We start from the raw sequence: 17,029 nt of genomic DNA on the forward strand, positions 1-17,029 counted from the left end.
TTAGGTCACATTCACATACCTCCGAAAATGCATTGGAAGGTGGATTTCCTCACGATGTTTTCCTTTACCGCTGAGCACGTGATATTTGGATCATATATGGTATAAAATTATATTGCTACCTATATCGCTCCTCTTTATTTGGATCAGAATAATAATCGGTGGAAGATGTGTTCTGCCTGGGTGTAATAACAAGGGTCATCACTTATACCAATAAATAAATGTTTCTTTCTTTCTTTCTATACCCAAAAACAAAGATAAACGATGCATATGTTTGTGATGCTCCATGATCCATGAAATTAGAAGGTTATACGAAGGCAATTCTGTACAGCGACATCTACATTTTTAGGGGTAAGTATATAGGCAATCTATAGGTGGTAACATTGTAGGTATCTATACTTACAATGATAAATAAGCACACTACGAATAATAACGAATTTTATGACGTTTTTGTTGATCTCAGATTTTTAAGCAATAAAAAAATGGAGGAAACAAAAATTATCTTATCTTTATACAGGTTTTTCTTATAATAATTTTATGACCCGCATACGCAGACGGTTTGTTTTGTTGTGTAATTTGTTTTATTTTATTGTCCATTAATTAATATAACCTCTAGAATGATTAATGAGAGACTTTCCAGGCTACGTACCCTAACAATAATATAGATGGTGGTGTCGAGATTTAACGTGATAATTACCTCATCATCATCAGCCCATTAACGTCCCCACTGCTGGGGCACGGGCCTTCCCTATGGATGGGTAGGGAGATCGGGCCTTAAACCATCACGCGGGCCCAGTGCGGATTGATGGTTGTTAACGACTGCTAATGCAGCCGGGACCAACGGCTTAACGTGCCTTCCGAAGCACGGAGGAGCTCGAGATGAAAACTTTTTTTTGTGGTCACCCATCCAATGACCAGCCTTTTGCGAAAGTTGCTTTACTTCAACAATCGCAGACCGAGCGCTTTAACCGCTGCGCCACCGTACTCCTCAGTCCCTGTATAATACTTGATTTTATTGTATTCAATGTTAAATTTTATCATTTCCTTGTATGTTACCTACCCTTTATAATTTAAGTTAAGCAACTGATTATTAACTGACGATTCAACTATATTTTGCGTTGAGACAAACCCATGTCGGGTTTAGCAATGCTCCTTTTAAAGTTTAAAGTATTATGTTCATGTTTTATCAATATTCATCATTAACCGCATACGTCTGTTATAGACGATTCATTACTAACATTGTCGCATTCATGATTATCAATATTAATAAAAAAAATATATAGCGTACGTACTATGAACGCCATAATGATCTACTTATTTATTATTTGTGCTCGTGTTAACAAAGGCCATATCAAATCAAATCAATTTATTTGCGAGCACACATAAAATACAAAAAGGTGGTAAAATAATTTATATCCATCCATAGGGAAGGCCCGTGCCCCAGCAGTGGGGATGTTAATGGGCTGATGATGATGATGATATACAGGGACATTATATCAAATACTGAGGGGAATGATCCAGACCATGATTCTGAGTTAATATTAAGTGGAATTAAATACTAATCTAATGGGTAAGTAGATTCTTATCAACTTCTTCTTCTCATCGTGTGGGTTGTGAGGTGGAATACCAGGCTCATCAACCCTGGTGTCAGGGTTATAAACTATTATTTTATTAGTTAATTTAATATACTAGATACTTCTGCTCTGATATCGTAAAATGTAACATAACTATTATTGCGTGCGGTATCAAAAGAATAATTGTGAGGGTAGTTACACTTAGATCATTTTCATGAGCGCTTACTAGCTTCGCCAGTCATTCCGCGACCACGGTCGATGCAACATGGCCGAAATTACGTTTATAAATTAAAAAGCTTTTAATTATTTTTACCTTATTAGATGATTCACATCGACGCGTTTGTAATAAGGATATAATTGTGCAAAGTGAGCTCGAGTGAGGCGTGGGTGCTTAGTTCATGTTGTGATGAATGTACATTAGACTAATGTGTAAAGTGCGTGAAATTTTAAAAGTGACTTTGTTCAACGGAACGTTTTTCACAATCGGTAGTAATTAAAGGTACTAAGTACTAACAGATTCACATATATGTACAAGGATATTCGTCGTCGGCGCATAGGCAAGATGAAAACTCATTTTTGATAGTTGTTCTAAATAAATAATGTATAGTTATGGTTATAGATATCATCCATAGGCCTTTTTTGACGTGATTTATTGTAGATTTGCCGAACAAAGTGCGCTGAGGGCTCTCACCCGGTACATAATTTAAGACAACAGGCCTGAGGGTGCTCATTCGGGCGCGAATCTTGGCTCAGGGCGTCGTCTGAGAGGAAGAATATTTGAAAGAATCAATCAATCGAATCGTGGGTTGATAGCAATAAGCGCTGAATGAGGGAAGATCCACGAGCCAAGAAATCCTTGTCGATAACAAAATCGAGCAATGCGTGAATGCCTGCGCCGCGCGTAAATCGCGTGTAGCAGGCATAAATCATATGCACTGTGCATAAATAGCCAACTTTAGAGCTAGACGGGAAACGGTGTAGCGAATTTGCAAATAGAACGCGGAAGGCGCCGCGGTATTAATAAGTAAACTCATTAGGTACAAAAACATACGGCTATTCAACTCGTGAGTCCTGAACATGTTCAAATACTGCACTACCTACACCCACCTAACCTTACTTCTTCTTTTTGTTGTCTGGAAGAAATCTCTTTAAGTGATAAGGCTGTAATTTGCCGTATACCTAGTTAAGAGTCTTTTTATAATTATTTCTTTTTATATTAGTGCAATAAAGTTTATTTGTATTTGTACCTACCCTAATAAAACAAAATTCATTGAACACGAGCATTGGCAGGTAAACTAAGTATAAACAAACATGGCGGTGCGCTGGAAAATTCACTTGACATTAACTGAGAATCATGATCTGAATCATCCCCCTTAGTATTCGTTACGGTGTCAAAATTACACCGTCACTAGTTCAGGATGAGACTTGGGCAGACTTTCAGGATTTTTTTCTCTCGGTTTAAATTTTGCGATGGCATCTCTTTGTAAGCACGTCCCCGGTTGATTGAAGGGAGGCTTGTGTCCAGCAGTGGGATGTATACATATAGGATGTTTATATTATGTAATGTTATATAAGTATATACAATGCAAGGTTATACATACATACATACATACATAAACTCACGCCCGTAATCCCTAATGGGGTGGGCAGAGCCACAAGTAATCAAAGACAACTTGCAGCCACTGTTGATACGATGTCGTAAGCTGGATATGATGAACCTTATGGTGATAAGGGATCAGCCTATCGCCCATAACATTAGTCCATCATGTTAGAGGACACAATCCCTCTGTCGGTTTTTACGACATGCCCGGGAAGACAAGCAGCTGAACGTTATATAAGTATATATATAAGTATGTATGTATATGGTTATTTGGAGACTATCTAATCTACTACTAGCGATTAAAACCCTCCATTTATATTTCACCTTAATTAAAGTTAATCAAACACGATGATTTTTATCTATTTTTAGAGTTCCGTACACAGTTCGTCCATCAAAGATACATACCTGAAAAGGGGACTCGTTTAAGTATCTGAAACTTAATAAATACCTACGTCGCATAAAAAAGCATAAAGTACTAATGAAAAACATCGTAAAATGTCTAGAATGGAAACGTCTATTCCGTTATCGCAGAAGTAATGTTATCACACATCACAAAACTGACAAATAATTAAATAAATTGGTATAAGTACCTATTTATAATCAAAATAAATGCTATCTTAATAAAAACATGGCCCACATTCGCGAAACACTAAAGTTATCTAAGGTTAATAAAATAGTTCTCCAATATTGTGATAGTTGTGAGGTGTATTACCAACCTGATCAACACTTGACGTCAGGGTTATTACTGTGCCGCCAATGGCCGCTGATTGGCTCATGAAACGACTACTAACTTACATAAGTAGTAACAATCCCTTAAGTAAATAAAAGACCAAAAAAAAAGTAGTAACCATAAGGCTTAACGTGTCTTCCGAACCACGGAGCATCTTACTTTCTGACAATCAGGTGATCAGCTTGTAATGTCCTAACTAAACTAGGGATCATAAAGATTTTCTGATGTTTCTCCACCGGGGTTCGAATTTGAGACCTCCCAAAGAAGCCGTTATGTTATCTACTGTACTAATGAGAAGTTTTTATTATTTTATAGTACCTGGTAATAATAATTGCATGTAATTTAAAGTTAATGATCCTGTGTTATCATTAACACAACATAATAAAGTCCCCCGCTGCGTCATTTGTCTGATCTGAACGCGATAAATTTAGATACTACCGAACCGATGTTCATAAGGTTTTCCCCAAAATGGGCTGAGTGAATTTCCCCACATGAGCCGGGTTTCCACTGACGAGGAGATGGGCGGCGACGAGCGGAGATGTGCGGATTTGACCAATCACAGCGTTCGAGAGAGCGAAAAACGAAGACGCTCTGTCACTCTCTCCCTCACGGTGATTGGTCGATTCCTGCACATCTCCGCTCAGCTCCGCGTCAATGGAAACGCAGCCTAACGGTCGAGTATCACTTAAGAATGGATTTTATGACGTATGTATCTTATTATCTGTTTGCAATATATACATGCACCCTAAACGTTACATCAAATAAAAATATACGTATATAAAAGTACATTTTAACAAGAAATTTCTTGTTCGGTGTGATTTTTCCGTAGTAGGGTTTTAGTTTTTAAATTTAAGTATATTTTTATTATTTTGGAGTCTTATTTATTAAAATAAGGTGCTTTATGTGTTTTATATATAAGTAATGTCCGAGCAGTTCATTATCGAGTAAATACATGCAAACTAAAAACATACATGTTTGGAATGTGCAAATTAAGCCCTTTCATTTGATACCCAACCCAATTCCATGGCAAAAAAAAATTCGTCCTCAGCTTTTGTCCTCTAGAGGGCGCCACATTGAACTAAACGTGACGTCACATATTCTATAACCACCGGACAATCAAGACGCTTCTAGTGACACCTTATTTGTCAAATTCTGACTGGTGGCTTAGAAGTTAGATTAAACAGATGTGCATATACACATACATGGCGGTCAAACACATAACCCTCCTTTCTGCTTCGCCACAGTCGGGTAATTATAAAACTCGTAGTCCGTCTGTTTGTGTTAAGCATAAATTCGTTTACGGAACCCTCTTACTACGGATCTGCGTGACACGTTTAAGATTTTATTAGGTATTTACATTTGTTATCTTATTTAGCAAACAAGCTATTACTACATAAGTGAGTATTATGCAAGTAACAGGTCAGTTACATAGTATCCTATTAAAGACGATATAACGTTTATTTTGTTAGTGTATTTTATTGAATAATATTTTTACGGGAAATACTTTTTTTGTAAGTAGTTGTCTGTTGTGCGTGTGTGTAAGTGCTTTGAAATTCTCGACCCAAACATGACGTAACTATAGAATAACAAATAATACTAAGTATAGAACGGCAACTCTCCCCTCCCCACCAGCGTCTGAGCAAGGTTTACCTCACCGCCCCTCGAACATAGTTTAGACTTGAATCGTGAAGGCAGCGCGCGGATCGTTGTTTGTTTTTATTTTTTATCTGTTTATTTTATATGTTCGAATTTTAAAATTGGACGCTGACGTGCTCTCGTCTGATTCGAATCATTGATATCACAGTAATTTCCGCCAATAAATATTTAGTTTACATGGTGATTGTTCATCAAAACATTCTAATAATTTGCAATAAAATTGAACCTAGGCTAAGTGCTTAAAATAAAAGTAATATGAATGCAATTTATTAATTCAGTGACTTTTTAAGTCAAGTGTAAAGCCTAATCATTTATATTGTGAACTTTTACTGTTCAAAATTTCTTGTTTGTGATTTGTATGTAATTGGCAGCCGTCAGACGTCACACACGCAGTTGCGCGACGATAATGTCTATGATTACCTAAACGATAAAAATGCACAGAAAAATGAAAAATGGAATTGGAATGTAGCATACATTCATTTACTCATTCTTCCTAAAATTAAGAGCTATCAATCATCCGTCCCTTTCCTTTTCGGCGGATAAGAAAATGACAGGTAACTTAAAGTAAAATTAGGAGGTGTCTGCAGGAATCGTGGCCATTATCATAATTAAAACACATAATAACGGGTTCGGGTTCTGGATTATGGATCTACCTACTCCACTCCAATCTCATCAGTCATCCCGTGATCATGGCACTTGCACCAGTGTTGAAATATCGGGAGTCACATATCCCTGATTTAAACGCGGTAAGAACTCGATATTACGTGTTTTAATTGTAATTTATTTCAAGCTACAGAACTCATAATTTGTTAGTAAGTATCCTTAATCTATGTTAGTAACGACTACAGTTGTTATGTATATTATGTTGTTGTTGGTGTGTCCTGTCGATAGGTTTATGAGACATTGTTTTAAGTTTACGCGGTTATTATCATAATTAAAACACATAATAACGGGTTCTTACCGCGTTTAAACGCATTTAAACCCATTTAAACGCGGTAAGAACCCGTTATTATGTGTTTTAATTAGGTTTATGAGACACCGTTTTTGATTGTAAAATGTTTATTATTACTTTGAATAAAAAAAAATAGCACAAACCGGACACTTCATACAAAAAACCTCCTTTTACACAGACAGTACGCATTGACTTTATCGTACACGCGCATCTGTGTGCGTGACGCCCATACGACTGAAGACTAAAGTAAGACCGAGAGGGGGTGAGGTAAATCTTACTCGGCCGCTGGGAGCGGACAGTAGCTGTTCTATACTTATGCTTTGGTAATAATAGACCACAAAAAAAAAAATAAGTTCATCTCGAGCTCTTCCGTGCTTCGGAAGGCACGTTAAGCCGTTGGTTCCGGCTGCATTAGCAGTCGTTAATAACCATCAATCCGCGCTGGGCCCGCGTGATGGTTTAACCTCTCATCTGCCGGAACGCGGATCTCGACCAGACACAATGTAAAAATCTATTGTGTCTGGTATCTCGGCAGATGAGAGGTTAAGGCCCGACTCCCTATCCATCCATAGGGAAGGCCCGTGCCCCAGCAGTGGGGACGTTAATGGGCTGGTGATGAATGAAAAAGAAAAATTGTTTTTTTTCCATAGAAAATGGGCAGCAAGCAAAACGGAGTAAGCAAGACCTTCACAGGAGCCCTGGTGCTAGATGGTAACTCTCCAGAAGATGTTGCCCGGGCCATGATAGAAAACCGACAAAAGGAATCTTTCTTCCTGCTAGACTTGGACGAGGTTTGTCGACGACTCGATCACTTCAAAGAGGTCATGCCGAGGGTGGAAATATGTTACGGTAAGAAGCTTTTTTTAACTGACTCCAAAAAAGAAGGAGGTTATCAACTATTTATTGAATACAATATTAGAATCTTAATTCTGAAGTCGGTGCATATAGAAAGACGGTCGAACTGCATGTTCCATCCGTTTTATTAGAGATGTTAAATATTGACAGTTTTCTGACGAAAATAATCGTAAATAAAGTAATTTAAAAAATTAAACCGACTTCAAAATCCGTCAAATAAAAAGTAACACGCGCAAGTAAGTAGTAATACGCGCAAACAACAACCTTCATTACGTGAAAACCCTCCAAACTTTCCACCTTGGTTATTTTTCCGGGATACTTGGAAAAATATGGGGGAGGCCTTTGCTCAGCAGTGGGATCATATAGGCTAATAATAATAATAAATAATAATAATAATGATAAAAGATAGGTAGATGTAATTTTTGCATAAATACTAGTAGGTGATGCACACAGGTAGGTGTAAAAATGCAAGTCGAGTTTTGGTGTTCCATACATATTTATAAAAAATATATATTAATACTAGGAAAAGACTGAGATATTAGACTCTCGGAAGTGATAATCTCGTGTTCTTTACAAAATTTATTCAATTCATTTGTTAATTGTATTTCGATTGATAATCCGGGGACAAAGATTCATATTCACTTATGTAAACTGTAAAACAATTAACAATGTAGAACATAGTTGTCAACAATCGTATCACTGACCGATTAGGAGGTGCTCGAAGGAAAGTCCAGTTTCGTCATTCTGCAAGTCATTTACGTTGTATGGGAATGGCCCTAAGTAGTACATACATAAACAGCTTATATACGTCCCACTGCTGGGCTTCCCCTCAATCAGCCGGAGGGGGGGGGGGGGTAAAGGGGGCCCTAAGTAGTGATGCGCCGGAACTTTGAGAACTCAAAACTAATTAAAACACATAATAACGGGTTCTTACCGCGTTTAAATCAGGGATATGAGACTCCCGATATTTCGACACTGTTTCAAGTGCCATCATCACGGGGTGACTGATGAGATTGGAGTGCAGTAGGTAGATCCATAATCCCCAACCCGAACCCGTTATTATGTGTTTTAATTATGATAATAACCGCGTAAACCTAAAACAATGTATAACTCAAAACTAGTTCTCAAAAATAGCTTCATTACCTAACTTTTACACAGATAAGACCAGAGCACAAGAAAGAACAATTCAAAAAAGGAAAGCAGCCAGTGTCTTTACTATTTATGTTTTTCCAACGGGAACATTTCCGCTTTGGAAACGTAGCCGGGAACGGCACACCACTGGCCTAAGATGTAGTGTACCTACTTAACATAAAATATTTTTTAAATATACATATTCTATTCTATTCATATATATATATACCCAACTCAGAATCATGGTCTGAATCATCTCTCAAAGTTTTCTTTACGATGTCACTAACATTCTGTATAAAAAAGGAAAAGATTACTCACTCACTGAGTGACTGACTCACTCATCACGAACTATCAGAAACTACAGATGGTAGGAGTCTCACATTTTGCATGGGGGTTTCTTTTAGGACCTATGTGCTCATTAAGACGGGGATTTCAACCCCTAAGGTGGTAAAAATGGTGAAACATTTTTAAAGTTGCAAGTTTTGAAAGTTGCAAATTCATAATCTTCCTCATTTCCCTATCTGTTGCATCTGCTTACCCCATTAAGGATAACAGGCATACTGCCTTGTAAGTATGTATGTAGATTCTAGGAGCGGAATGTATTCTAGATTGGTTCTAGAATGTAAAGTAGTTGTTGACCGTTGTTATATTTAAATGCACTTTGAGACATTAAAAATGCATTACCCGCTGATCTCGGAAATAGGGGAATGCATTACGCCTACAAAGAGAGAAATAACTAAATCTGCTTTGGTTTTATTTCAGTAGCTTACTTATTATCTAAATATATAAAAGGAGAAACTGACTGACTGACATATCAACGCACAGCCTAAACGGCTAAACGTAGGCACTTGAAATTTGGAAGGGACGTTGCTTAGGTACCGTAGAGGTGCACTAAGAAAGGAATTCCCGGAATTCCGACGGAAACGGGAATAAACGGGTAAATCTTTTGTATGAAAAATCTAAACCGCTTAAGTTACACGCTTGAAATTTGGCATGCAGGTACCTTAGTAAACTTAAAGCTTAGTTGCAACCGGATATTGCAAAATTCCCTCGGGAACGGGAGTTATCGGGAAAAAACATTTGTATGAAAAAACATTCTCATCTCTGAATTCCAGACGAAAGCTTATAGGTACTTTAGGGTTAGCCTCTTCTGATCGTATTTTCCAAAATTTAATTAAACCAAATTACCATAAACTAATAATCTAAAAATTAATAACAATTCATTATTTAACTGAGCTACTTGTACTCTAACCTCATCTAAAAATAAAAAATAAATTACCCACGACCACCTTTTTGAACTTTTAGTAAAAGATTTACTTACAGTTTTAATGATTTTTATATATGCGTTATCATTACTACATTATTTAATTATGTATTTATATTTTTATTTTTATTATATATTACTACATTATTTAAGTATTTAATGTCATAGTTATTAAATACATTAGTCAGTAATTCACTTAAAATTTCAATAATAAAAACGTCCTTGGAATGTTGGAGATACCAATTTACAAGGAACTGTAACACAGTGGTAACACTTTCGTCATAAAAGGCGGCTTTTCATAAGATTGAGCATACTTACTTGGTTTTGTTATACCATGGTATTTAGTATACACACTCGTCAGCTATGTTTTAAGTTCCATGTAAATAGGGGGTGAGAATATTTATTGGGGCACATTTTATGTCAAACTGTTTACTTATATAAAAAATAAACCATCTTCTCTTTAACTCCTTATGTAAAAAAAATATACTTTTTAATCCTCCTCAGCCATAACACCTTGCGAAATGAAGTAGATTCAAAAATGTTAAATTGACCTTCAACAAGTTTATCCATGATAATTACGTTGAATAAATGATTATTATTTCTGATAATATATAAATATTACAAGCACGAAAGAACATTAATTTAAAAAATTAAATGTAAGTACTTAACATTAATATTAAGATAATTTGTAAAATTATGCTTTTTATAATTGGCAAAATCATAACAATGTCACGTATTAAATTAGTGAAGATTAATTAATATCGTAGCAGCTCTAAGTTATCTAATTTAAATTATAATTATTCATGTCGATAAGTACTACAATATAAGGCCCAGGTATAACGTAGAACCCTTGCCCAGGGATACGGGTGGAGACCTTAACGGTTGCAGAGGCGGAGATGGGAGCCATCGGTACGGCCATGCAGGACGGAACGGCAAGTCACAGGGACTGTAATTTGGAACTTGACAGAGGGCAGCAGTAACTGGGTCCTAGTAGACTTTGAAATAGACTACTCTGGGCGCCATCCCACTTGCGTCAGCCAGAGTACTGTGGGACGGAAGGCAAGAGAGAAATCACTGCCCTATTTTTCCTTAAAAGTAGTATGGAGAATGCTACACCGACAAGAGCGTGGCTCTTAAATTTGTGAAGATGATGAGGTTAATGTGCAGAATTCGAATTAGTATTCCTGTTATTCCTCAGCAATGAAGGCGAACGATTGGGAACCGATCCTGAAACTGGTGATTTCTCAAAACATCGGCTTCGACTGCGCGTCGCCAGGTGAAATCTACAAGGTTCTCAAACTCGGTGCATCACCTACGTAAGTACTTTTTTATTAACATAGCATAACACATAACATAGCATCACGCCTGTATCCCTAAAGGGCTAGGCAGAGTATAGTACACCCTCTCCTCGCCAGCTATGTTTAAGTCCAAACGAGCTCATAAGCTATAATTTATTATAATCGAAACTGACATTATAAAACTGACATAACCAGTCAATGAAATCCACCCAAGTTTCGTCAATGAACAAACCTTATCAGCAACAAGCTTCGTCAATACTATTCAATAACCACCTTCTTTTTTTGAGCTCGGTTAAGAAAGGCCATCTTTTGGCCAGAAATGAGTTTGAGCCAGAGCTTAAACGTTCCCATCAAATTCAAAACTCCTCAGCATAATGCTGACGACGCGCACTGACGTGGTTGGCGGTTGAAGTGTTTTCTTATGATTCTACATTGAATATAAACGATTTTTGCTTTTTAGTTTTGTACAAAGCCAACTATGACTATGAATAATTTGGACCATCTATTTGCAGGAGCATCGTGTTCGCGTTGCCTACAAAGACTGCGTATCAGATGACATACGCACGGGAAGCTGGCGTGAAACATACCACCTTCGACAGTTCTTACGAGTTGAAAAAGTTGAAGCAGTACTGGCCTGATGCCCAGTACGTTGGATTTTTCTATCATACTCATACTCATGCATCATAAGACTATGCATATTTTCCTTTAACGGTCTCCGTGGTCCAGTGGTTTGAGCGTTGGACTCACGATTCGGAGGTCCCGGGTTCAAATCCCAATTGGGACATGTCACAAAAATCATTTTGTGATCCCTAGTTTGGTTAAGACATTACAGGTTGATCACCCGATTGTCCGAAAGTAAGATGATCCGTGCTTCGGAGGGCACGTTAAGTCGTTACTGATGTAAGTAAGTAGTTGTTACATGAGCCATGTCAGGGGCCTCTGGCGGCTCAATAGTATACTGACACCAGAGTTGATGGGGTTGGTAATACACCTCACATCCCACACGACAGAAAACTAACATTGGCTGAAACCACGAAATTTCACTTGCTACTATCCTGACACACCACTTCCCAGTCAACATCCTGAAAGCAGGTTCGTGCCCGCCTGAGTACGCTCAAGCCTATTATCGAGGGCTCTCACGCTCCACATTGGATCGGTCAAATAGTGAATGCCATCCGTGACTTTCGAAATAAGTTTTTGTGATGTGCGTACAAAAAGCAAAGCTCAGAGGTCTTCCAAACTCATCGAAATCTAGATGAAAAATAATTCAGTGAAGCAAAATTTTGACGGTATCTGACCTTTGGAATTGTTTTTTTTTTCAGTCTTCTTATAAGAATCCGAGTTGACGGAGAATGTATCTACAAGCTAGGAGAAAAGTTTGGCTGTGACTTCGAAACTGAAGCCGTTGCTTTACTCGAGGAAGCTGCTGCGCTTGGACTAAAGGTTTGTGTACATACACATGATAAAGTAATAAATTGTCTGAAACAGACGTATAGGGCCTATGATAATGATGATGAAGTGCCAAAGACAAGAGTTCTCTCAGACATTACGCAACGAAACAGCAGTACCAAAGTAAGTACCAAACTAAACACAGGTAACGTTTTGAAGTCGCAAAGTGTTCGATTCTAATCAAATTCATACCATATCGTAGGTAATTTACTAACTTCCTCTGCAAATAGAGTTCCTCCAGTTGAATATAGCATAACAGGCAGAGTAGATATGTATAGTATATTACACCAAATCCTCGCCACTTATATTTAAGTTCCCCATAATAAGAGCGAGCTACAAGGACGATCTTATTACCATTAACAGTGCACCAATTCTGAAAACCATGTGATATAAAACATCTATAAACCAAATATTCCAAACATTAATTCTGGCTATTGTTTACCTGAGGAAGTATGTAGTGGTTATATGAGCTTTCTCAGGTCATAACAACCCTGACACGGGTTGATAAGAATGGACATCTATCTCACAACCTATATGATAGAAGAAGTGGTTTAGAGTGTGTTCTTATTACGAGGATACCCGAACAGGCTTATCATGGATTCCTCTAGTTAACTCATATTATATACATCTTCAGGTGGTAGGCGTGGCCTTCCACGTGGGCAGTGCGTGTTCATCAGTCGACAGCCACGCCATCGGTCTGCAACGAGCTCGGAAGCTGTTCGACCACGAGGCGAGAGCCGGAAGACAAATGAAGATCGTCGACATTGGAGGAGGCTTCATGAGTGATAGGACTGACAGGGTTGATAAGGTAAATATTTTGTCGATACTCTTTGTGTCAGTTACAGATTAAGCCTTAATTGAGACATGGAAAAGATTTATACATGCGAACCAGGTCGGGAGGCCAATTGAGTCTCTCAGAAATGTTTTTAGAATGCTGTTGTGACTTTGTCAATTGCATCACGTAAGAGACGTAGTTTTCTGTTGCAATCTGCAAAAGAATGGACCCTCCTGAAGTATTTCTTTCAACTATGAATTGATTGGCATTGAAACGGAAATATACAGAGCTCTCAAAGGCTAGCTCCTTATTGTAATAAAAGAACCGAATAAAGATGATTCTCCCATTGCAGGTAGCCCAGCAAGTAAACACAGCTCTAGAGGAGTATTTCCCAGAACGAGATGTTCTTGTAGTCGCTGAACCGGGAAGATACGTGGTTGACTCTGCCGCTACTCTGTACAATAGTATTAACAACATTCGTCGGGTAAGGAATTTATAATAATTAGATTCTATAATACTGTGGGCGTGCCTACAATATGTAAGTGTGTATAGAACGGGATCAGATGCTTATAATCGTTGGCGTGTCGTAAACGCTGACAGAGGGATTGTGTTGTGTCTAACATGATGAACCGTTACATAGGCAATGGACTGGTTACTTATCACCAAACGATTCATTGAATCCATCTTAGGACCGCATATTGGAAGTGGTTGCTTGCCTTCTGGTTGCTTGTCTTCACTTAATTAAGTTTACGGGTGTGAATATGTTTATGTTACTAATAAAACTATCAACATTTCAGGTGACAAAGGACAATAAACCAGTAAACATGATCTATTTAAACGATGGTTTGCACGGGTCGATGAGGTATGCTGAACCCTGGACAACTGTAGAAAAGTTATCTGTACGTACAAATGTATTTGACATACTATTACCTGGATTGGCATTGACTACTTGACCGGACAAATGGGTAGCGTATCTACCTCAAAAGTCCGTTAGTGGTGGCATTTCGGCGCACACTTATGCCTCAAAATAGCCATATTAATTGTCTAAGTAATGCTATTGCTGTCAGACTTATAAACCATGCTTTTCTCAACAGATTGGCCAGAAAAACGGGGTAGAAATTGACCAGGAAGAATTAGAAGAGGCCATTCTCTGGGGTCCAACTTGCGACTCCACTGACCGTATAATGGAGAAAGCTGCAATTCGTCTGCCAAGATGCTCTCCATTTGACTGGCTGGTCTTCAAGCTACAAGGAGCGTACACATTTGTGTTCCATGGCCCCTTTTCCAGCATCGAAATACCGCTGATGAGATCTGTTGTATCCTTGGAATTGTGGTAAGATTAAAGTTGTTCAGACATTAATATTTCCCAAAAGGATTTGTGTTAACGCAGCCAGAAAGACCACTGCGACCTTGGGGGTTAAAAAGACTACTTAGAAGCAATTCAACTAAAAAGCAATTTGACATTTGCGCATATAAAAGTACGCACTTACTTTTATATGCGCAAATGTCAAATTGCAAGAGATGTCAAATAACAATATTGCTTCTTTAGATGAATTGCTTCGATGTGGCCTTATTAAAACTATCGTGGCCATAATCATGTCCATAGCACAAACCTTCTTTACGATATGTCCGAGAACCTCATCTGATCTGAACACTCCAGTTCACCACAAAAACACGACAAAAATTAAAACGGACAAAGATAATGATGATGAAATGGCAAAATTCCATTACGCCATTCTTACGTGATTTTTTGTAGATTTTCCGCAAAAGGTATTGACTACATGGCCGGACAAATGGGTACTTTCACCCGATACAAAATTTAAGACAACAGGGCTGTGGGTGCCCAGATAGGCGCGAACCTCGTCTTAGGAGTCGTCTGAAATGGACCACTAACTACGGGTCGTCTCTTGTCGATTAGCTTTACTTCGGGAAAGTCTTCAGCGTTACCCATTTATCCGGCCAAGTACTTAATGCCATCTGCGGCAAAACGACAATAAGTCATGTCAAAAATAAAATTGGGTTGTGATGATAATAATTCTCCGTTTCATCTGTTTCAGGAATAAAATAAAGGATCATCCAGTATTTTCTCCGGAGGATTTTGTATCGAACCCCGATATCTCTGCTCCCCTGCCGTCTACACTACCACCCAAGATACACCGGGACCAGATAAACGGATTCAATGCTTCATTATTGGACAAAGTTTAATACAGTACAAAACAAATCCTCTTTTTTCACACAAGAAGAATAAAAATGTACAAGCAGGTAACAGAGTACAATAGGCGGCCTTAGTATTAAATACCAATTTCATCCAGGTAACCTTAGGGCGAAAGATACTGTAATTAATAATTATATTCGGGGGCGGTACAATAAAATGCACGCATGATTAAATTATTTTACTAAATAAGTAACAATTGTTGTAACAGTTGGAAAGAGTCAGAAGATAATTTGCATTAAGTTAGTGTTGAAATCCTAATGCCAACATTTGAATCAAATGCTGAAAGGTTGCCGATATATTAGTAACCAATTATGTAATTATAACCAGTTACATAATAATGTAACCTTTACCACAGTATAACGCTAAGTACAGAGAGTACACTCACCTCCCCCCACCTAAACCAGATACCGCAAAAGACCCCGCACGCTAACCATACCTCTAGAGGGTAGAGAATGTCCGTCAGAATCGCCGGTCACTATTTTGTCGGAGTACATTAAGTTGAAATTATTGGCTCATAAATATTACCGTCTCTTGTCCTCTATAGCCATAAACACGCCAAGTGACCAGCCATCCTGACGTCACAACCGCCGGTCACATTTTAAATTTATTGCTAAAATACGTTAGAAGCAATTGTCTAGTGGCACTAGGCGTCACTAATTAGGCGTCACCATTTCAACTTAAAATACGCCAACAAAATACGAGTGACCGGCGATTTTGATAGACACGCCATTTGCCTGGGGTATGTTGCGAGTAAGTACACTGTAAATATTTGTCGTTTTATATAAATCATTATGATTAGGACATTTATGTATCAGAGAATGTTTACGTTTTAAATTATGTAGAAATAAAGACGTAGATAATTAAATTGTTAATAATTTTGACAGAACTATATTGTTAATGATAATAAAATATTAATAAAATAGTAATATTGTACATACTACAGACTTATTTCTGCCATTTTAGACATCAATCATCCCCCTAGCATTGTCCTGTTTTTCACAGGGTCGCCTTACCTAACCTCAAGATTTGACAGGTTCAATTTTTTTATTAGAGAAGCGACTGCCTGTCTAACCTTTCAACCCGCGAAGGGAAAACCAGTACGACATCCATCCAACCATCCATCCATTCCATTGTCCATTTTAGACAACAATGATTTCATTAAATAGGTAAGTAAGTATACATTTGCGTAGACCCTAGTAGATAGTAACCACACTATTTACCCCTCCCTCATTCTGCGCTTATCGCTATCGGCCTAATCACTAATTTAAGAGCCACGCTCTTGTCGGTGTAGCATTATCCATGCTACTTTTTCGGGAAATATAGGGCAGTGGTTTCCCTCTTGCCTTCCGCTCCGCAGAACTCTGTCTGACGCGAGTGGCATGGCGTCGAGAATAGTCTTATTTCAAAGCCGTACTAGGACTCCTGTCCTCCGAAATCGCACCACTAGGGTCGATTAATAATTATTTTTTAATATTATTTTAAATATTATCCTCTCAGACAACGCCTTGAGACGAAGTTCGCTCCCAACTGGGC

The 17,029-nt window shown here is 38.1% G+C and overlaps 1 protein-coding gene across 2 annotated transcripts; it reads left to right on the forward strand.

The window, feature by feature from the left end:
• Positions 1-1,820: 1,820 nt before the first annotated feature.
• LOC126382376 (ornithine decarboxylase 2-like) lies at positions 1,821-16,433 on the forward strand. Of its 2 annotated transcripts, XM_050032211.1 has the most exons (10): positions 1,821-2,070; positions 7,160-7,358; positions 10,958-11,075; positions 11,570-11,701; positions 12,380-12,500; positions 13,141-13,314; positions 13,634-13,765; positions 14,079-14,180; positions 14,376-14,614; positions 15,339-16,433. In XM_050032211.1, the coding sequence occupies exons 2-10, from the start codon at positions 7,163-7,165 to the stop codon at positions 15,484-15,486; spliced, it is 1,362 nt and encodes a 453-aa protein (XP_049888168.1). In that variant the 5' UTR covers positions 1,821-2,070; positions 7,160-7,162; the 3' UTR covers positions 15,487-16,433. The 2 variants fall into 2 exon arrangements, with proteins under 2 accessions (XP_049888168.1, XP_049888169.1); XM_050032212.1 differs by lacking the exon at positions 7,160-7,358.
• Positions 16,434-17,029: the final 596 nt, after the last annotated feature.

Source organism: Pectinophora gossypiella, chromosome 4 (genome assembly GCF_024362695.1).
Source record: "Pectinophora gossypiella chromosome 4, ilPecGoss1.1, whole genome shotgun sequence".
In the NCBI taxonomy this organism is placed as follows: Eukaryota; Metazoa; Arthropoda; class Insecta; order Lepidoptera; family Gelechiidae; genus Pectinophora; species Pectinophora gossypiella.